The 22,837-nt window shown below is 48.1% G+C and overlaps 1 protein-coding gene across 1 annotated transcript; it reads right to left on the bottom strand.

The window, feature by feature from the left end:
- Positions 1 to 215: 215 nt before the first annotated feature.
- ALLC (allantoicase) lies at positions 216 to 18,443 on the bottom strand. The gene is given in 12 exon segments (XM_021697660.1): positions 216 to 564; positions 1,273 to 1,397; positions 4,165 to 4,273; positions 5,875 to 5,948; positions 6,327 to 6,370; positions 6,372 to 6,480; positions 9,063 to 9,195; positions 10,102 to 10,181; positions 11,385 to 11,510; positions 12,651 to 12,738; positions 16,047 to 16,097; positions 18,354 to 18,443. Coding segments are annotated over 12 exon segments (1,236 nt in total). The 3' UTR covers positions 216 to 357.
- Between the last annotated feature and the right edge of the window lie 4,394 nt (positions 18,444 to 22,837).

Genomic DNA, 22,837 nt, shown 5'->3' with positions numbered 1-22,837 from the left:
TTTTGATGGGCTTAAACTTTTAAAGGCAATAGGCTATGAATACATGGCCTGCCAAATCTGCAGACAGCAGGTACAGAATATGCTATAAATAGCAAGATCTTGTAGTGGTTTTTAAAAGTAATCTTTATGAGACCACCTGCTTTTCAAAGCCACAGACAATTTTTAACCTACCACACGCTTCATTGCGACAGTAAGTACAGATGTCAACGTGTGAGAGTGACCACTTTATTAAATCGCCAGGAATTATGTTGATCTTAGATTCATTGCTAGAAACCTCTTAAGTTTTAGGTGTTAAAGACACTTCAGGAGAAGCGTAGGACTGTGTCATCCCGTAGCCCACGCCGGCCGCACGTGGAGTCAGAGATTGGCTCGGAAGCCCGCTTTCACAGAGAACCTCATCATGGGCTTCTCGCTGGGCCGCAGCAAGCAGATGGAGCTGGAGAAGCCCTTGAGTCGCAGACGGCTCACGCCGCCGTCGGGGGAGATGGTGAGCCTCACGTGCGTGATGACATCCCGGAGCTCCAGGGTCAGGCTGTCGAACAAGTGACTTTCATTGGCGGAGAGCTGAAAGAGAGGCAGGGAAGAGGCCCTTGTGGTAACGCAGTGTGGGGCCCAAATGGGCTGGCCCGCCGAGCCATCTGTCCGTGCGGACTCAGGGCCCATGAACCGTGACAGTTACTCACTGATAGTAAGTTGGCTTACCACAGAGAAAAGCTAGTCGGGATCGCAAGCCCAGGGATTACTGACATGAACACTCGGGTCCATGATGTTTGTGGTTCTTAATAGTTAATGAAGAGGACACGCTGATAAGGAAAAGAAAGTAAGTGACCTCCCAGAAGTCGTCACCCATCACTCCGTGGGAGCAACCCTCATGCCCCACTCTGACCCGCAAATGACTGTCCTCCCACTGGATGGGAGAGGACGCTTCTGGAACATCTCAGCATCCATCCCACAAGAGGACATGCTGTTATAGCTTTAAATATGCTACTCATCCCTTCTAAAAAGTTAATATACTGCAGAAACATCTTCCATATACATATATATGGAAGTATGTATATATTCTTTGCACATGATGATTTAAAACAAAACTTGGTTGTTAGAAATGCAAAGGTATGAACTAGAGCCTGTGTTTTCATGACATAAATGCACAGATAACAGTTTTTAGAAGCTTGTCCGTGTTACTGTGAAGCCGATCAGAAGGTTTGGAAAGCAAATCTGAGGGATGCGGCTAGGCTGGGGGCCAGCCTGCACAGCTCCCCGTGGGTGCCACACCTTGGTGACTGGCAGCAGCGGTTTCCACTTATGGCCCGGAAGCTCCCACTTCTGCTTGATCATGTCTTCTTCCTCCTGAGTCGTCAGGATACAACCATCCAGCTTACAGCTGTCGGGAGAATTGCCTGTCAGAGCAAACTCAGGGTGACTATCTCTATTCTGTTTATACTCAGCACTTTGGCTTATACGGTCTTGGACTTTTTAATCAAATCAAAGACCCAGCAAAGAACAGATTGTTCTCTCCGAACAGAAGCAAAGGTGTGACATATGTGAGAGAAGGAAAGCACCCAGCAGTGATGGGGTTGGATCGCCTGATGAAATGTAGGTGTGTGTTTCAGAGGAATCAGAATCGACCTGACATCATTAGCCAGCTGGCATGTTGGAGTTTGGATGTGCAGCATTTTACTTTGAAAGTTGAAGGCAATAAGCACCCTAGATTGCAGTTAAGTACTTGCATGGGGCTGTGTGGTTCATCTGAAACTATTTTGAAGCTGGAAGATACTTTCTTATGGTATCGTATGTCGTCACGTGAAGTAAAGAGACCGAGCTAAGTCAACCAGTCAGTGAGCAGCACCAACCCAAGTGCTGTATTCCAGGTGTGCTCACTGTTCCCCAGGTGAGACACAGGGTCCTGAGTCTCTCTTCTCTCTGGAATTCATCAGGGTTGTGTCCAGTGGGGTTGGAGGGCCACACTCTTTGTGGGGAGAACCACTTTAGGCATCCCCTAAGACTTTAAGATCAGCAGAGGAGGGGTTGCTGATAAAGAACCTGACAGAAGGGCACCTGGGTGGCTCAGGCATTAAGCGTCTGCCTTTGGCTCAGGTCATGATCCCAGGGTCCTGGGATCGAGGCCCACATTGGGCTCCCTGCTCAGCGGGGAGTCTGCTTCTCCCTCTCCCTCTGCCTGTCACTCCCCCTGTTTGTGTTCTCTCTCTCTCGCAAATAAATAAAATCTTAAAAAAAAAAAAGAACCTGACAGAAAAAAAAATGCATTGTTCTCATGCCCCCTATAGCTCATCTCTTAAAACAGTGACCTCCAAGGTGGGTGAGCACGCTCCCGGGTGCACACGGAAACCCAAAAGATGCAGGAGGAGAACATGAAAGCCACTATTTCTGTTTCTATTTCTCTAATATCTATGCACATACATGCGTATCTATTAGGCCTTGTGTATTTGAGAGGACAGCTAGATCCTGGCACGCCCCCCACTCCACGACTGTCCTCATGTGATACATGGAAACTGGAGAGCAGACAGCAGCAAGCTCCTGACAGTGCAGTCAGGCACCCCGTTTACACGGACTTACTGATTGTTACCTGGTTTTAAATAAACTATCACTCACAAAATTAACAAGTGATTTTAAACTATCCATGCAGACACCCATGGATTAAAGATATCACCAGAAATGCAAGCATCCACAAACCACGAGAAAAAAACAGAGCTGACATCACCGCTGATCCAGAATGAGCTCTTCATCAGCTGTGTTATTTACCCCAAATATACAGACGTAGTGAAAAGAAGGGGCACCTGCACCCCAATGTTCATAGCAGCAATGTCTGCAATAGCCAAATTGTGGAAAGAGCCGAGATGCCCTTCAACAGATGAATGGATAAAGAAGATGTGGTCCATACATACAATGGAATATTACCCAGCCATCAGAAAGGATGAATACCCACCATTTGCATTGGCATGGACGGAACTGGAGGGGATTATGCTAAGCAAAGTGAGTCAAGCAGAGAAGTCAATTATCATACGGTTTCACTCATATGTGGAACATAAGGAATAGCATGGAGGACCATAGGGGCAGGGAGGGAAAACTGAATGGGAAGCAATCAGAGAGGTAGACAAACCATGAGAGACTCTGGACTCCAGAAACAAAATGAGGGCTACAGAAGGGAGAGGGGTGGGAGGATGGGGTAACTGGGTGATGGTATTAAGGAGGGCACGTATGGTGATGAGCACTGGGTGTTATATGCAACTAGTGAATCGTTGAACACTACATCAAAAACTAATGATGTACTACATGCTGGCTAACTGAACATAATAAAAAAATAAAAAAGAAAGAAAAGTGAAAACAGTGACCCGACAATCAGATCTAAAGTAGTCTTCCAAAAATAGGTCACAATGATCAATACTTGAAATAATTCACTTAAATCCACTACCACTGAAGAAGAGCTTCACTTTAAATATATATTGTGTCTTGGCGTGGTAAGTGAGTGAAGTCACAATGATTCACAAGACATTTAAACATCAAGGCATCCAAAATAGGAGTATAAACTGCCACCATTTACTGACAACTAAACAATCACAAGACACCCAATCCAGTACGTATGAAAATTTCACCCGACAGTATAAAGGTTTAATATCCGCTCTTGAACTTTGTCGATATAATGACACATGTATACATTTCATAGGAAAGTAGGTTTCGAATATCAGGGTTGCTTCTGCAAATGTTTTTTTTTTTTTAACGGAAGGGCATGGTTTTGAAAATGTGTAGCTCCCTGCCTTAAAAGTCCAATCTGGAGTGGAAATGGTCATCCCCAACCAATCTGCTTCGTCCCCCTCCCCCCAGTAAGAAGACGCCATCCAGTTCTTCTCATGTCCTAACCAGAGGCTATTTCACACTCATTCCAAGTGAGATCCAGGGCCCCTATAGTAAAGAGTCTTCACAGAATCTCGTCTGACTCTGGGGGGTGTCATCCAGTTGAACTCTGACATTTTATAAAGACGAAAAGTAGGGCACCAAGAGTTAGAGGAAGTTGCTCAAAACCTCACATCTGCTGAGGGTAAAAGCTGAGTCCCCAGCCCACCATCCTGAGCTCCACGCCCACAGGACCACATTATCTCTATAACCAGCACACTGGTTATATGCACTTCCTGACAGCCTTACACTTACCTTTAAAATGTGTTGTATCAATTTCTATTTGAGTTATTACTCCAGGATGTGCCAATCGGAAAACTGCCCATTCACAACCCGGAACAAGGAGAATGCCGTTCTCGTCATTCTGGAATGATGAGAGAAGAATGATGAGGAAGAAAAAAAAGATAAGCCAGCTTAGTGCCATTTGAGAAACTAATTCTGGAAACCAGCAAGTGAAAAATGTTGACATGTATTTATGATATTTCTTTTATTTCTTACTATAAAAGTGTGTTTCCTAGGCCCTGATATGTAAATTACATTTTGTGTTAATTGTCTCTTTGCCTATTATTCCTTAAATGCCTCATCTGGACTCATGAGCTTATTGGGTAATTGGTAAGTTTTTACAAATTTTTAATAGGATTTTCTATGTCAATGTAAACTCATGTAGAAGGGTCTGTGTCTGAGCCCCTGGTCCTCTGATCAGTTTGTTTTGATCTTTCAAAGTAGTTATGTTCTTGGTCAAATCCATACCAATAAATGATCTGCACCCAAACCTTAGTTTCTGGCAATGGGATTATGTTCATTTTCCTTGGAAGTACTGGTTGACATGAACACTGACCCAAGAAAGGGGGTTTACCAGTAAGTTTTCAGTGGGATTAACACACAGAAAGGTGTTTTGTTTTGCTTTTGTTTTGACTTTTGCATCTCACATTAGTCACTGGCCAAAATGAACAGCTGAGTAATCTCAAGAGACCCCGATCTGTCACACATCCACAGTGGTCTCATCCAAGGGCACACAGAAAACAAAATGATTCAACTGGTGTTTTCTTCTCCAGGTCAACCAACAAATTTACCCACGGGTTTTCTATCATTAAATTGTAGATCTGCATTTCTTTATTAAAGAAACGGGGTTGCCTGGGTGGCTCAGTCTGTTAAGCATCCAACTCTTGATTTTGGCTTAGGTAGTGATCCCAGGGTCAGGAGATTGAGTCCCAAGTCAGGCTCCACGCTCAGTGGGGAGTCTGCTTGGGGATTCTCTCTCTCCCTCTCCCTCTGCCCCTCCCCACCCCCTTGTGTGCTCTCTTTCTGTCTCTCACTCTAAAATAAATAAATAGGGGCACCTGGGTGGCTCAGTCGGGTAAACGTCTGCCTTTGGCTCAGGTCATGATCTCAGGGTCCTGGGATCAAGCTCCATGTTGGTGGAGGGAGTGTGCCTCTCCCTCTCCCTCAGCCCCTGCTCATGCTCACTCTCTCTCTCTCTCTCAAATAAATAAATAAAATATTTTTAAAATTTTAAAAATAAAAAAAATATAGAAACAAGGACAGAGCAGTGATGCCTTAGAGTGGCTGGTGTGGCCAGCATGGGGGCCTTCCAGGTTCTGCCCTGACGGTACACTGAGGCAGCAGGGGATCCGGAAAACACGGAGAACTACTTCTGGAACATTGCCTGAGAGCTTTCTGAAATAAGCATTTCCTTGATGTAAATTTTTTTTTTTTTAAAGATTTTATTTATTTGTCAGAGAGAGAGAGAGAGAGAAAGCACAAGCAGGGGGAGCGGCAGGCAGAGGGAGAAGCAGGCTTCCCGCCAAGCAAGGAGCCCGATGCGGGACCCGATCCCAGGACCCTGAGATCATGACCCGAGCTGAAGGCAGATGCTTAACCGACTGAGCCACCCAGGCGTCCCCCGTGATGTAAATTTAAAACAAGATCTAGAAAACTTTTCTGTGGCTGTTTTGGACTCCTTACCTCTAATACTGGCGGCCTGTCCAGCCTTCTCGCGGTCTCCCAGCCATCTGCCACAGACCTGGCCTTTCCAACTCCTGCCGAGAATGACATGGTTTAAGGGGAACATCACAGGATTTTATCTTAAATGTGAGAATGAATGCACTGGCGTCATTAAATCACAGATCCCATGCACCTGACCACTGCTACACAAATCATTTTCATTCAACTTAATGTTTTGGTAAATTCACATACAGCCAGAGGGTTAGTAAGTTTTACTTTTCCCTTTAGGCCAAAATTAGGAAGGAAAATTTCTATTGATTTACTTCACATCATAAAGGCATCAAACCCTGTGTGTCGATGGTTAATCCCATCCACTCCTGGGCTTCCTCTTAAATCATTCATACCATACGGGGTGCTTAATGTTGATGCCCAGACATCCCAAATAAAGGCCAGCTCCCAGAGCATCATCTTACCTATCATATTGTTTGGATGCCCAAAGTGTGCATTGCTGAATCCTACAGGCACCCCCGTGAGCGATGGCCACTAGGTCAAAAGGTTCTTTGGGGTCAGCTGCAGTCCAGTCTTTCTGTCCAGTACCATATACTCTAAGACGTGCAATTCCACCGTCTAAGAAGGAAGGAGGACATAGTTATTTCTCACTTGGAAAGGTGGCTGTTTGTGGGTTGTAAACGACAAAGCCCTCCACATCCTGCCTGCTCTATTTCTCAAATACACCAACTCTACTGCCCCAGGGCCTTTGCACCTACCATTCCTTTGTACTGGAACAACTTTCCCAGCTCTCCAAAAGACCACTTGTTGTTTTTAGGTCTCACCTTTAGTGTCATGGTCTCAGAGAGGCTTTTTCTCTCACTCTCTAGCTACCTCCTTCCAGCTCTGCCTGGCCCTGCCTGATTCCCCAGGTTGGGTGTACCATCCCTTCCCATATTTATTTCAGAGTTCAATTCACAGTCTGAAATTATCTTGTCACTTTATTTGTTTAAGCCCCTGCTGATATCAGTCTCCCAGAACCAGAGTATAAAATCTTTGAAAGCCAGAATAATGATCTATCTCTATCATCTCTACCTAGAACTGGTCCTGGCACATAGTAGGTGCTCACATTTTTTATTGGATTAGTAACTCCAAGAAGGTCAAAAGGAAATTGGGAAATTCACCATAGATACAATGTTTGATGCCACAAATTAGCATTGCTAAATCCTACACAGACTCATACATGAGCATTATGTTTTTATTTTTATAACAACATATTGCTTAGCAATGCGATTGAGAATAGAAAAGATAATATTCACAAAACCAGATCGTTTCTGAGAACCACAGCAGCCAAGATTAGGTCTGTAGAGCAGAGAGTACCTGCCAACATCAACTCACATTATCTGATTCTAATAAAGTGAATATTTTTATTTGTTTGGCCAGTACTTCCTAGAGTATGGGAGCAAGCTTTGTACATATGGAATTTTTCATTAATCAGAGTATTCTACTGAAACCAAACCCTATATATTTTTACATGAAAAATTTGATGAAACTGAATGATCTGAAAAAATTTCAGTAGAACAGTCTTGACATTTACAATAAATAAAACCAGACGATGTTAGCATAATACCCTAAAAAATATACTAGAGGGAGTAATTTAGCAGAAGCTAACCTATGAGCACCACTGCTCTGGTTCACTGGACACGGTGATCCTCTTTGATGGTATAGAAGATACTTGTTTGTTGAGTGTAAAGCTGACTTGATATTTTAAAAAATAAGATTCTTCTTTACAGAGTTAATATCTGCCTCACTTTTCATGAAAACTATCAAGGATATTAGACATGCCCCTCCATGCTCTGAGGGTGACTCATTTAAAGCAACCTGTTGCCATCCTATATGCCCCATCAGGTTGTCCTACTGCTTCCTTCCCCTTTATACTTGGACCCCAGGAGAAAATAGTTGCAAATCATATATCCAGTAAAGGATATGTATCTAGGATAATATAAAGAACTCTTACATACTCTTACATAAAAAACAAAAACCCAACTTAAGAATGGGCAAAAGACACTTTTCAAAAAAAAAATGTTTATAAATACATGTGTACATATACACATGTATATATAAACATACTCAAATGGCCAAAGTAAGGAACTGAAAATATGCTCACCATCATTAGTCATTAGAGAAATGCAAATTAAAACCACAGTGAGATACCACTTCACATCCTCTAGGATGGCTACAATAAAAAAGCCAGATAATAGTAAGTGTTAACAAGGATATGGAGAAATTGGAACCCTTCACACTGCTGGTGAGAATATAATATAATGCAGTCATTTTAGAAAATAATCTGGTAGTTCCTCCCAACAATTAAAAACATAGTTATCATATGACCCAACAATTCCAATCCTACATATATACCCAAATGAAAAACTTGTACAGGAATATTTATAGCAACATTATCCCTAGGTAGCCAACAGGTGGAAACAACCCAAATGTCCATCAACTGATGACCTGGATAAACAACGTGGTTTATCTGTACAGTGGAATATTATTCTGCCATGAAAAGGAATGAAGTGCTCCTAATAATGCTACAACGTGGATGAGCCTTGAAAACACGCTAAGTGAAAGAAGCGAGTCACAAAAGACCATTTATATGAAATGTCCAGAATGGTCAACTCTGCCAAGGCAGAACGTAGATTAATGGTTGCTTAGGGCTGAGGGAGATGAGGGTTGATAGTAAGGGTACAGGATTTCTTTCTGAGGTGATAAATCCTTCTAAAATTGACTGTGGTGATGGTTGCACATTGCTGTATATTTCTGTAGACTTTAAACCATATACTGACGTATACTATAAACCACTGAACTGTGCGCTTCAAGTAGGTGAATTGCATGGTATGTGAATTACATTACAATAAAGCTGTTACATAAAAGAAAATGAGGGTCATTTGCACACACTACTTGATCTGCTAGTGTGCCCGGTGAAACAGAAATCGTTAGAAGTTATTTAACCTAATATAGCTCAGTTCCATCATATCCTAATTGACCTAATGCCTTTTCAATAACTACCAACGGATGGTTGGGTTGGAACAAGAATTTCCTAGAGCACAAAAAGGGCAAGTTATAACCCTAAAATGTTAGAGCGATGAGTGACTTCACTCTGAAATATGCCCACATTAAGTAAAGAAGCCACAGAACGGCAGATGGGTCCACATCATATTTACCCGGGAAAATGTTGAGTCTCACGTGACTCCATCTCTGCTGGGAATTGACGGGAAAATAATTGTGGCTGGAAGCAGGCTTTCCTGGTTTAAGCTCTGTCATAGGGACCAGGTAGTTCCAGTCATTGGACTTCAGCTAGCAATAAATATAAAAATGTTAGCAGCGGCTCCGGGGAACAGTAAATTTTCTCACCCTAGTGCTCACGTAGGGCCTACAGGATAGAGATACTTTGGAATAAAAATTGATGATGGATGTCTAATAAAATACTTTAATAAAAATACTAATAAAGATTAAGTCTCAGGTTTACTAAACAGAAAAAAGGCCTGAGGGTTTTTTCATCCTGATCAAAATAGCCACTGGGTGATGGTGGCAGGAGAAAAGGCAGGGGGGTTTGGGAACGAAGGACAAGATCTGAGATTCCCTCTGGGGATTCTTAGAAGAAACCAGAATGGTTATGTGAACATTCAGGAAAAACTGGGCTGTCCTCAGGGACCCTGAGACTTGGGGTTGACCAGTGACCTGAATGTTGTGACCATTTCCTTTAGATTCTTGTTCTTTAAACTGTTGTTGTCACTTATTTTCCAGTCTGTTATGATCAACACTTTTGTAAAACAGAGTATAAATTAATTACTAGACAAACTTTAAAAAGCAAGAATGTACCAAAACACAAGCCCAAGTTGTTTATCAAACTCATCAGGCATAAAGTTTGCTTTGTCAAACTGCTATATAAGAAGTATGTAAGCTATTACTGTGGATTTCTGTATTTATCTCATCAGGGCAGCATCCAGTGGATGAGCATGGGTAAGCAGAGCGCCCTGAGACACACTACTCTAGACCTCACACGGGCCATGGCATTCCCTCGTACAGGGGTTGCATGAACCATTCGAGAAGCATCTGCAAAGTCACGCCAGGCCAGTAAATGAGCTGAGGTGTACCTGGGTTGAATGTCCCAAAGAAGCACCCTCGTGGCCAGCCATACAGAGCGGTTCCCTTGCCGTCCCAACCACCATGACAGGTCCCCGATCCTGTTTGCAGGCTCACCTCAGCAACAGCCTCAAACTCCTCCAGTGTGGCTGCCACTCCTGTCCTGACTCCTCTCTGTGGGATTTCTGGTTGTTTATCTGAAGGCAGATTGACCAATAGGGTTATGGTTCGTGTTCACAATCAAAAAGAATATAGCCTCATAGCGGGCTGTATGTTCATTTTCATTCTGTCAAATAAGCCCAAAGATGACATTTCCTAAGTCAGAGTGTCAGATGACCAAAGTAATAGACACACTTGAAGTTCCTCGATATTTAAAACACTAAGTAATTCCAAAAAGTCCTGCAAAACATATGGTAGGACATTTGCTTGTCAAAATAATACATACCATTTCCAGGTTAAGTCCAACTGCAACAAATGTATCATGACTAGAGTTTTTAGAAGTCGGATCAATGGAAATTCTGGAACATTGCCAGGCCAGTTCCAGAAACAGGACCCCCCCCCACCCCGCCACCCCTGGCATCCTTGGAATTGATATTTGGGCAATATCTGGGACAATTGCTGGACTTGCAGAAGGAATCTTACTGTTTGTCCTTAGTCATTTCCTGCCTCCAGAATAGCATCTCTCCATCATCCCCTAACTTTTCAGGTTCCCCCACTGTCATCAGGAGCAGGGCCCATCCTTCCACAGAGCCTCATACAGAGCTACTGATGCAGTGCTCTCAGCGTAAATTTGCCAACTGTCATGATTTATCTTCCCTAAGTACATGCATATGCACACACGTAATGGTACCTATTTCTAAAAAAAAAAAATAATAATAATGCTGGGACCAACTTCAGATTATGCCAATTGAAGGAATAAAAACCCAGGTCTAACTTATAGAGCCTGTATGATTCATGTGGTCCAGCATCCCACAAAGCAGCAAGGAACCCTCTCTGAAAACCCTGTGGCTACTGCATCATTATGCACACTGGGAGAACCGAAAAGAAGCTGATGCCACACGTCCAGAGCTGGCCCAGACGTGGCTCCACACTGTCCAGGTAGCCCACTGCCTGCCACCCTCCCCTGCAACCTCTCCCCAAACCTCACGGTGCCAGGAGGGTATGCCTCTAGGTGAGGCCTCAAGAGTGTGGGAATAATGACCTCTACATTTGGTCAAGCTAAAAATCAAAGATCACAGAACACTCTATTGGGAATCCAAGTTCTACAGCTCCGTGGCAGTAAAGTGGCCTTAGACAAGTCGCTGAACCTGTCTGGATGGAAAGTGCACATCAGGGGGCTGGGCCAGATGACCCCACAACCCCACAGTGCTCATTCTGGGGGCCGGTGGTTCCCAGGGCACCTTCTTCCAAGTTTGCTGCTTGAATTGACATTCGAGGAGCATAATCCCCCATGAAGTAAGAAATGTCCACATCGAAGCCTCGGATAATCCCTTGTATCCCCAGCTTGATGATGCACCAGTCATGACCTACGAGACGTGAACAAGGACATCCCGTCAGGTTTAACTCGTTAGATGAAGCGTGGGGTTGAACAGAACTGAAATGAAAACAAGCAGCACCCTCCTCCTGCCACAGAAAAGTGCACACAGGTTAACTCTCAGCTGTGACTTAAAGATCTCCTATAACATGGCCATATGTGGCCGCCGTGCCCCACGAGAACCCGTGTTCCAATCACAGCAGGACATGCATATAGGCCTTGGATCCAGGGAGATCGGATTCTGGTTCCAAAGCAAAAACTGGCCTCTCTGAGCCTTGTTTCTACAACTGCGAGATCAGCTTCCAAAAAGGTCAACTGTGACTGTGCACAGTGTAGACAAGACCCCACCCAGCTCACCAGGTGCTCATTGTGGAGCTGGGCCTCCAGAAGCGGCCTGCTCACCGTCACCTCAGGCTCTGGGGACTTCCTGTGGGGCCCCACCCAGCTCGGCCCCCTGAGTCTGCTGAAGTCTAAGAAGTCTCCAAGTTGTAGATCACCAAGTAGTTCTCGGTTACTTGCAGTCCGATGCAGACCCACCTTTAAATGCCCAGATTCATTGGAATCTGATCATGTCTGGAGTACCTTAGAAATACCCAGTATCTCTGTAATACTTGAGACAGACCCCCCCCAAAAAAACAAAAAACCCAGTTATTAGCCTAATGCTGGATTAGTTTGCTTTTACGGACATTCCTTCAACTTCAAAAGGAGTATTTTGATTGAGCCTGATGAGTAGCAATGAGAAAAAGTAGATCCTCAGGTGACAGGAAGTGTGTGCAGTGATGTGACCGGGGCTGACTGAGTGAGGCTGCTTCCACAGCAACTACGTGGGGATAAGAGCACCTGCCCCAGGGAACGGGGGTGAAGGCCCACCGCAAATGAGCCACACCGCTCGGGGAGGTCCTCGCCGCCCCCCACAGCCTCACCGACATGTCCCAGCGATGTGCACGCCCTCCTTCCCGCCTGCTGGTGCACACATGACCCCTTCCTACATCCTCAGAGCCTGATGTTCAGAAGGGTCATCCGAGATACGGAGCATTCCAAGGGCCCGTGACCAACTAACCGGAAATGCACACAGGCTTTCCAACACCGTGTTTAAGCTTCACCGCAGTGAAAGAAAGAGAGATCTCGTTACCTGGAATCCTTTTCCTTCTGGTCTCCCATCCATCCATCCACTTCCCAAACTCGGGGTATTCGTGTACTCTGAAGCTTGGGCTGTCACTCTAAAGCAAAGATGCACAACAAGTCCATCGTTAACACCCATGCGAGGGCCTGGGCTTCCGGCATATCCACTCCCACCCCAAAGGGACAGGTGGGCCATGCCCGCAGGGACTCTGTGGGAATCCTAGGTAGGTACAGGGGAGTCTGCTACTACCTTCACACACAGGGACCCCATTCCAGATCGGGGGTGCCTTCTTACCTTTGTACCACCTCCAGAGAACGAAATTCTGCTTCTCTGTGGGCGGGCCTCAATACACAGAATAAACTGCTGATAGCAATGGGTAAAGCCCCATCACAGTTCATTCTGCGGCCCCGCAAACCACGCAGCTCCCTGTTGCAGCCTACATGCATCCTGAAAGGAGCAAAGACAGAGAGGACAGAGTTCCCAAGCAACCTAGAAAAGACTGCTTAACAAGGAATCTGGCCAAAGAGTGCAAGTGGCAGGCTGGATGCTAGGGCCCAGCTGAACACTTGAACCCCAGCCCTCGGAGCTGCTCTGTGTCCACAGGGGAAAAAACAGGATGGTGTGAGGCTCAGCTCAGCCCCTTATTGCCCCCTAGACAAATAGGTGAGCCCCACTGCTTCATCCTGAAGAACGGGGATGGTGAGCACACCCCTTGCAGGGCTGTTATGAGGCTGAAATAATACGTGTGAAAGCCCCCATCAATAGCACAGACTCAGAAATTGTTGTGCTTGGTGGGTGGCCAAGCTGGGGGGCATTTTCACTGTTTACATCAACTCAAGTACAAGGAGAGTCTTATGTTTCTGCTTAGGAAAACCTCCCCAGCAGGTGCAGAGGAAAAGAACAAAGTCACGAACACGCGGTATTGGTATTGGGGCCAGGCTGGGCCCCCATGGAGATGCTATGTGGGGCAAAACCGAAGGTCCACACGTGCTCAGACTCAATGCCCGACCTCCTGTGCCTCAGTTTCTTTGTGTGTTAAGGGCAGAGATACAGTGCCGTGTTCCTTCTGAGGTCATGGCAAGCATTAAAATTTTTGGAGCAGTGCCTGGCATATGGTAAGCGCCCAATATTTAGCGTTATTATGTCCAAGTTGGTGGCATTTGAATTGTGTTACAATCCGAACACATCTAAAGACAATCTGAACTCCAGTCTTTCCCGTGTCCATAGAGGATTCAGAAGCTTTGCTGCGAACCCAGCAAGAGAAAAGGGGGTGCACCACCCACGGGAAGCCCAGCGCTCGCTCAGCCCCAAGCTTCCTGGTACTCGGTGTAGCTTTGGTGGAAGGGGGTCCTCGCTGGTGCACTGTTGCCCTGCTGCCGTGGCAACCGGATCGACATGGAAGGAAACTGGCAACTCGACTGGAAACAGCACTTTCACAAAAATGGTACTCACCAAATGAGGACAAATCAGCTCATAAAAAAGGAACACCAAAGCCCCATCCCAGGGGTAAACCCGCATGTGTGCCAATCCCTGCACACGGATGTTCATCGTAGGTAAAATTTAACCAACCTAAATGTGTGTCAGCACAGGAAAGGGTCCCAGTGGGGTGAGGGACCCGGTGGTGGGCAGTTCAGGGGCCACCAGACCGTGCCCCTCTGCATGGGCAGAACACGCGCACATGCCATGCGACATGTCACAGAACCTTAAGTACTTTATAAGTACATGTATACAAATTTAAAAACAGACAGCAGGACTACTTTCTATATACAGATATATTTATTTAAAAGTATGAAATATATTAGAAGAATGTGCCAATCTCACAGTAGTGTTAATTCTATAAAGGGAAGGAGTGGATGGGCATTAAAGTGGGTGGTGAGAGGGACCTTAGCTTTATCTGTGGTTTGTTTGTTTGTTTTCAGAAAGGAAATGTACCTATGTACACACACACGCATATTATACGGATATATGTACACACGTGTGTGCAGATATGTATGTGTATATAGAATATATATATATACTTGAGTGTAATATAAGAAAAAGGCCCCATTCTTTGTCCCATCCCCCTCCCAAGCCCAGCACCTCACAGACAACCACACTTCACCATTCAGTGTGTATCCTTTTAAACACTGTTTTATGTACATACAACACGCATGAACCTTCCGTTGCCGGCATGCGTGGAGAGCACTAGCTCATTCTTTTTAGTGGCCACGTAGTATTCCACATCTGGAAGCTCATATCATGGGCTCTTTAACCAGTTTCCCATCAGTGGACATTTAGTTGGTTTTCTCCCATCCGGACAACACCGGAATGACTATTTTCTACATATCTTTGCCTATTTATGCAAGTAATATCAATCTGTGGAACAGCTAGGCCAAGGCGTGTATGCATTTAAATTTCCTATAGAGAGACATATGGTAAAATGATCAGAGCTTTGACCTCTATTAGCTGTGTGACCTAGAACAAGTAAATCAACATCTCTGTTCCTCATTTTATTATCATTTTCTCTGAGGAGTAAGTTCATATAATTGACAAGATGCCCTTAACATGCTCTAGACCTGGCTAGCTCCTGCCCAGGAAGACTGACCGGAGGGCCAGTAAGCATGGCGGAGGCTCACGGCGGAGGACAGCATGCTGGCCAGCGGGCAGACGCTCTGGCTGCAGTCACACTCGGTGTGCGTGGGCGTGAACGCTGTGCACAACTGTGCTTGTCCGCCCACTCGCAAGAATTCACACCCCACAGGGCGCCTGGGTGGCTCAGTTGGTTAAGCGACTGCCTTCGGCTCGGGTCATGATCCTGGAGTCCCGGGATCGAGTCCCGCATCGGGCTCCCTGCTCGGCAGGGAGTCTGCTTCTCCCTCTGACCGTCCCCCCTCTCATGCTCTATCTCATTCTCTCTCTCAAATAAATAAATAAAATCTTAAAAAAAAAAAAAAAAAAGAATTCACACCCCACAGCTGGTGTGACAAGGTTGCCGGATTCTAGCTGAGGCTCCCTTCTTCCCTCTATTTGGCAGCATTTTCTGGGCTTTCTGTTCAGTTTTTAGTAAGCACGTCCTACACTTTTATAATTATGATAACATTTTCCAGACGTTTGAGATGTGTGCCAGTTTTCTTCCCAGCACAGTTTACAGATCACGAACTCCACGTTAGACAGAGGACAAAATACGAGGATCTCAGTAATTTCCCCATAAAGCAGTGCGGTCCCAAATCCCTGTGTCAGGTGCCCGTCTGTCTCCAGCGTGTCTTAGCATGAGCTGGAGCTGGTTTCTACATGTTTCTACTGTTCTAACATGCTAATTCACTGGCACACATTCTAGGACTCCCATCCCCAGCACCCCGGTGGATTTTAACTGCACAGATGGTTCTGCCTCAGCACTCCACGTTGCAGAATGCTGATGTACAATACCTTTATAAGGTTTTCCGCCAGAGCAAAAAAGTCATCCGTTGCAAATAAAATCTAGACAAATGAAGAAAGAAGTCAAGATGAAATAACCATAAATTAAAAACCATTTTATTTCATTCCCTAGTGAAACATTACAAGATGCAGTAAAAAGGAACGTGGAATTGCCAGGGGGAGAGGGATGATAGGAATTAACCCACAATGTGTGCTTTTTAAATGTCTAGACTTCACCACCTGCCTCCTCCATCCTTCCTTCCATTCACCCGCTTCACCATCTGGATGTGGAGGTGCTAACTTTTTACGCTTCGCAAGAAAATACAGCAGCTCTCCTTTCCAAGAATGGAGGACACGGGGCTTTGTGATTGTCTCACAAGCAGAGCGATGGCCACCCGTGGTTTGGCCGGCTCACCGAAGGATGCACTGCTGGAAGGTTGGCCTGGTCACTTCCAGCCAAAAGCTGGACACTTTTGAGAGTGAGGGGGTTGCTGCTAATCACACCAGGAAAACAGGTGTAAAATGGATTTTCTGAGCAAAACAGGCTGCAGCCACCCCTACGTCTCCCAGGACCCAGGGACGCTGCAGTCGGGAGGGGACACCATGCCCGGATGCTGGCGGCTGGCTGCTCTGTGACCATTTCAAGCCCACGTGTTTACGACATGAGCGAGGTGTTCATCTCAGGGTGAATGTGTGTGCGTTCAGGAAGCTGTGTCAGGGCCTCGTCGCCGACACCTGGTGTCAGTAAGCACTCAGCGGCTGGACAGCTGACAGGCTCAGCGGCGTCACGGAGCCGACGCTTAGACCTCAAACGTCAAGAATCCGAGGAGGGCTTACCCGAGCGTTGGCTGATCTCAGGAGCGTTCCGGAGAACTAGACCCCTGCTCCCGCCGCAGCCCTCCGGCTCCTCCCGGTCGGCAGTGGTTCACCCGGCAGCAGTCTCCGGGGGAAAAGGGACCTCTGCCCCTGCGTTGGCGAGGCTCCTCCTCGTGGGCGGGGTGCGAGCCCCACAACGGCCCCGGGATACTAACCCCGCCTTGCCTGCCAACACCACGCCGTTGCCCACCAGCTATAGGGACCCACGCTGGTAGGGGCCCCTAGCTTTTGGTTGGAAGGACTGACTCTACAAAGAACAGCTTCATAGAAAAGGACGCCTCACCTAAACCTGGACTTACTTTCTCTCATCTGCCCCTTGCCCGGAACAATAGTGTAATTAACCTATCATTGGTTCAGGTTGTGTTATTTAGGAGACACTATCCTGTATGCTCTTGGCTTGCGAAATATTATTAGCAGAAATTACAATTTCCACAGTGAACCTGGGTTAAATAAATTATTGGTGAGGACAGTCTCAGGCTCTGAGTATAATTTGCCTCCAGTGAAACACCTGGTCTCTGACCCCAGCCCTGGACCTAAAAGGTCCGGGGAAGACCTTGCTGCTTTGCAGCCGCAGGCTGTTTGGAAGGCAGAGTGTAGGGGAGTCCCTGCTGTGCGGGGGTTGACCTGCCCCCCACAAATGCGTCAGGTCAAAGCTCAGGCGAGCGGACGCATAGGAGTCCCTCACCTGTCCCGACCCTTCACCGGCTCCTTGGAAGAAGCCCTCAAAGGGCACACGGGGCCTTTCCAACCTCCCGAGGCTCATGCTCCCCAAACCCCAGCCGATGACTTCCAGAAACACTAAACCGACAGAGCATGTGCTGCTCCCCCCGCCCGGCAACCGCTCCGCCCAGCATCCCGACTGAAACGGCCCTCACGCCCTCGCCCAGCCGGCTCCCTCTCCCGCTGGCAGACTCCTTTGAGCAAACTCACCTGGACAGCCTTCCCCAGCACCCCCCGCTCGGCTGCCCCGGCCCGAGGAGATGCGCCCCCCAGCACCTGTCCTCGCCTTGACTTCCACGTCTGTCTCCCTGGTGGAGCACTAGTGTCTTGAGCGCAGGCCCAGGCCCCTCCCGTCTGCACCGTACACAGCACTGTGCCTTGCTGGTACTCGGTACCCAGCACTGGGCTGCGGCCCCAGCCCTCGTGCATTGTTAACAAGGGCTCCAGGTTACTCCCGTGCGACCGTGTGAGGACCACTGGTCTACACTGTGAGAAAACACGCGGGGTAGAGAGTCCTTCACGCGGGCGCAAAACGTCTTCTTGTCCTAAGCTTAAGGCAACGCTGCCTTTGCTGAAATTGTCACCAGGTTTTGGAAATTCTTCGGAAGCCTTTCGCAATAACGGGCTTCCTCGAGAAGACTGAACCTTGAGCCTGGTTCTTGCTACTCTAACCAGGTTCACAGTAACTACTCGTTCTTCCATGAGACACCCGCCCCCACTTACCTTTCCTCCTGCAGCGTCAGACGCCACGTCAGCCAGCCGGGTGAAGTCCGGACACCCGGCCAGCTCTCCCTCCCTGGGAGAGTCGGCCATGCCTCCTAGCAACGAGAGAGGAGGCCCGGTCAGCCTCGGGTGTAGAGGGCGGCAGAACCTGCGCCAGCGAGCAAGGCCCTCACCCGGGTTCCAGGCCCAACACCCAGATTGTCATCCGGATGTGACGGGCATCCACCCGCCACCCGTCCCTTCAGGTGACTTTGCGCAAACAGTGAACCAGGAGGGAATTAGAGCGTGGTTTCCCTCTGAAGTAAGTAAGAACAAAATACCACCAAATACACAAATCCTACTGCCTCAAATTGCAATTTTATTTTATTTTTTAAAGGGGAAAAACACTTTAACTTAGGAATAATTTGCTTTTAATAGGGTCTGGATCCATTCAAAAAAAAACATTTACTTGAGCAACTAGGAGGCAGGCCCTGGCCAGAAATGGGGTATGGAGGAGAATGCATGTCCCTGCCTACAGGGGCTCCCGCACGGGGGAAACAGACACCCCCAGATGCCCATGCAGAGCAATGTTCTGGAACCATCTGAGGCTGAGGCACAGAGGTCGCTCCATCCAAGAGGATGCAGGACCACTTATCATATCACAAGTGGGGCTAACGTAACTTAATCCAAGCCCCACCCCACACCCTATTTTGAAGTTGAGAAAGCAGAGGTTTGGAGGAGTGCAGAGGTGTGGACAGGGGAGTCAGGGCTGGCCTGGAGGTCGCCCCACTCCTAAGCCAGTGGATGCCCCCTTGTTCCTACCGTTTCTCCGACCCCTCATGGTGAAAAGAGAAAACCACGCAGAAACTAATCTCACTAAGAATTATTCACGATAGAAGAAACACAGTCAATGGACATGAGAAGTCAACTGTCGGGCGCCTGGGTGGCTCAGTCGGTTAAGCGACTGCCTTCGGCTCAGGTCGTGATCCTGGAGTCCCGGGATCGAGTCCCGCATCGGGCTCCCTGCTCGGCGGGGAGCCTGCTTCTCCCTCTGACCCTCCCCCCTCTCATGTGCTCTCTGTCTCTCTCATTCTGTCTGTCTCAAATAAATAAATAAAATCTTTAAAAAAAAAAAAAAGAAGTCAACTGTCCCTTGAAATTACAGGCATATAATGAATCATAAAATGACATTTTTCTTATGTCACTTGTGGACGCTTTCTGTAACAAATATACCCCATCACCTGCTCTCGGGAATATGAACTTGAACAACTTCTGCAGTGACTAGTTATTATAACTTTGAAAGAGCAGGCAGCTCCTTGCCATTGTCCTGTGGGCGGTCCTCCCTGAGGTCTTCACACTGGGGACCCGGGCTCTGCCAAGTCTCCCCCTCCTCCACACTCACCCCGGTGGCCTCACACCATCTCCTGGCTCCTAACACCACCCACACGCTGCTTGTCCCCAGATACAGATCGCCTTCCTAGGTTTCCTGCTGCTGACTCAAACGGTCTCGCCGGGATGTGTGACCGAGGGCCCTCCACACGACTGCCGCCCCATCCTCAGTCTCCCCACCTCCCCTGGAGGCACCTCGTCCTCCAGCTGCTCAAGCAACCCCGGGGTCACCTCTCCTGTGTCTCCTCTTTCCCTTCGACCGCAGATCCTACCCATCAGAACATTACACCTCCCCTGAAGGTGGAGCCTGAAACGGTTCATATACGGCATTACCCGAGGAGGAGGGAAAGTGTGTAAGGGCGTGGAGGACACAAGGCTGGCGTGGCTTCCTGGCTGTCGTCACTGGCGAAAGCACATACACCAAGGGCCCAAATACCTTCATCTACACATGGAAATCTTCCACAGCACAATTATACATATTACGGGCATTATGCCTACACAGGAAGAGAGAGAGAATGGGGCACGGGGAGAGGGGAGGACATCCTCAATCCCTGCTGGATCGTTAACACACCCCCAGCTGGGCCCCGTGTCCACCCCCCCTCACTGCAGCCGTCTGCCCCCAGCAACATGCCAGAGCAACCTTCTGCCGAAGCCCCGGTGTGTACAGCTCCCTTCCACTCAGAGTAAGAGCTGGGGTCCTCAAGGTCCACAGGGTGCCCCCGACTGGCCCAGCCCCGGCCCCCGTGTCTGTCCTGCCCCCATCGCTGGGCAGCGGCCGCTCCCCTGCTGGGAGGTCTCCCCTGGGTTTCTGCACGGTGCACCCTCACCTCCCTCCAAGCCTGTGTCCCACGATCACCTCCTCAGTGTGGCCGGCCCTGACCCCCACTCACAGCGACATTTCCGCTCCCCCGGCACCTCCCGGACCCCAAACCCATCTACCTTTGTTTCCATAGCAGACAGACATACTGTGTCATTTGATTGTCATTTTGTCGTCTATTTCTCCCAGTTAGATGTGTGCTCCATCAGGACAGTAATCTTCGTTGGGTCCACTGGTGTTGCCCTAGGGCTTGGAACCGGCCTGGCCCGGCACAGACGAGATGCTTCATAAATATTTGTTACGTACATGAGTAAACGAAGAATGTTTTCTAACTCATTTTGTGTTTTACAATACTGGTTCCCTAATTGGACTAAGATCTTCCTGAGGATGAAAAGGTGTAGAAGAAATCTGCTAACATTTATCATGAGTTTGCAATAATGCCGTGTGCAGCTCACATATCTCATCTCTTCTAATCCTCAGAACAACGCTGAGATTTTGGTATTATTGGCATCTTACAAACGAGAAATGCAGCTTTGAGAGGTCAAGTAAACTATACAGACCACACAGCTGGAAAGGGAGCCACATTTCCAACCCAGATATGCCTAACTGTGGTTGCTATTCGAAAGCCCGTAGCACAGTGCTTGCTCGTGGTGGGTGACAGACGGGTGGGTGAGCTCATTCCGTAACTGTGTGTGTGGTCCTGTGACCTGCAGGCCCTGAGCCAAGCGCTGGGGTTACACCTGCTCCTGGGGCTGACGGCGGAGGGCAGGACGCGGACACAGCAACAGGCAGTGCTGGTGATCAAGACGGCAGTGATGTCCTCACAGCGCTCCAGGACCCTTGGCGGCCCAGGGGTTCCCTGTGAGGGCGGACTCCTGAGCCGGGGCTTGAGGAGGAGGAGGGGCAGGGGAGACATGCAGGCAGATGGGGCTGCAGGACCCACAGAGCTGGAGGACGACATCCGTCTGCACCTGCACTGTCCGACCTAGAAGCCACTGGCCTTGCGTGGCCATTTAATACACCTAATAATTTAATTATATAATGTAATTATAATGACATACATGTAATAAAATTAACAGGGCAGTTTCTCCTTGGACTAGCCACCCTTCGAGGGCTCCGTGACCACATGTGGCTTCCATGTGGGACAGTGCATGCACAGAACCGTCCGTCACAGAGAGCTTTCCTTGACTGTGCGGGGAGCGCAGAGCTCACCTCTCCACCGCCACGCAATTCCCCGCTACTGACACTGAGCCAGGAGGCAGACACACACCGTACGCACAGCCTGGCACCACAGGGCTTCTGCGTGGAGCGCGCTCTGGAAGTTTGATGGGTCTCGGCTCAGGCTCGGCCAGCCTCTCCAGCGGCCGGCACCCGGGCTCAGAACCGCAGAGCTCGGGGCCAGCCCGCCAGGTGCAGGCCCGGCACGGATGGCCGCCTGGCCACGCCTGTGGGTCTCTCCAGGCTTTCCCCCGACAACAACAGGCTAGGAACTGTCCTGCGTCCCAGACAAAACCACACGGTGCCCGGCCAGCCATGGGTGCTCGACAAAGCCTTGTCGCATATTTAATTTTCTTAAATAATCACAAAACATTTTATTTACCTGGTCATTCTTTTGAAAAGGCTCCATATTTTTTCCTGGCAGTTGCAGCGAGCTCGATATGCACCAGGATAGAGCATGCTAACATTTTGCCAAAGTCAACAACCTAACGCCCCTCTCCCAGCTACCCAGTTTGATGGAAAAAGCAAGGTGTCATGGCAACACGGGGCAGGGGCCTTTGGGGGTCTTGTCATCCTGCCTCCCTGCTGGCCAGAGAGCAGCGGGAAGGGGGTGCTCCTTTCATCCTTGCTCTTTGATCTTTTTCTTCGATGTGGCTCGAATGACCTGCGTGGACCAGAGGCTGCCGGTTTGTGGGGGAGAGAGCCAGACAGGCAGGCATTTTACATGTTTTTCCAAGGGATCCATGCTCCCAACCCCGAATCCTAACACTCAACTTAGACAATCAGTCACTTCAGCACTTCTTAGGGAAAAAAAAAAAAAGCTCCCTTCTGCAAATGAATGTTTCCATTTGGCAAATAAATAAATGAGAAGCTCCTCTCGAGAAAGCATTAGTCAGGGTCGCAGTGCCCTCTGTGGCCGAGGCTGCGGCGAGGTAGGACCTTTCCAGCCCCGGCCTCTGTGGTCATACAGGGGGAGGCCATACAGCCTGCCCCTCCAACTGGATCAACACACTTTCCTCGAGCCCCTTAAAATGCATGTGCATTCACTGAAGAGCTCCAAAAAACCAGGTGGACATTTTCG

This window comes from Neomonachus schauinslandi, chromosome 10 (assembly GCF_002201575.2).
Source record: "Neomonachus schauinslandi chromosome 10, ASM220157v2, whole genome shotgun sequence".
NCBI classification, from domain to species: Eukaryota; Metazoa; Chordata; class Mammalia; order Carnivora; family Phocidae; genus Neomonachus; species Neomonachus schauinslandi.
The sequence above is the reverse complement of the archived record's forward strand: the minus strand, read 5'-3'. Positions and strand labels throughout refer to the sequence as shown.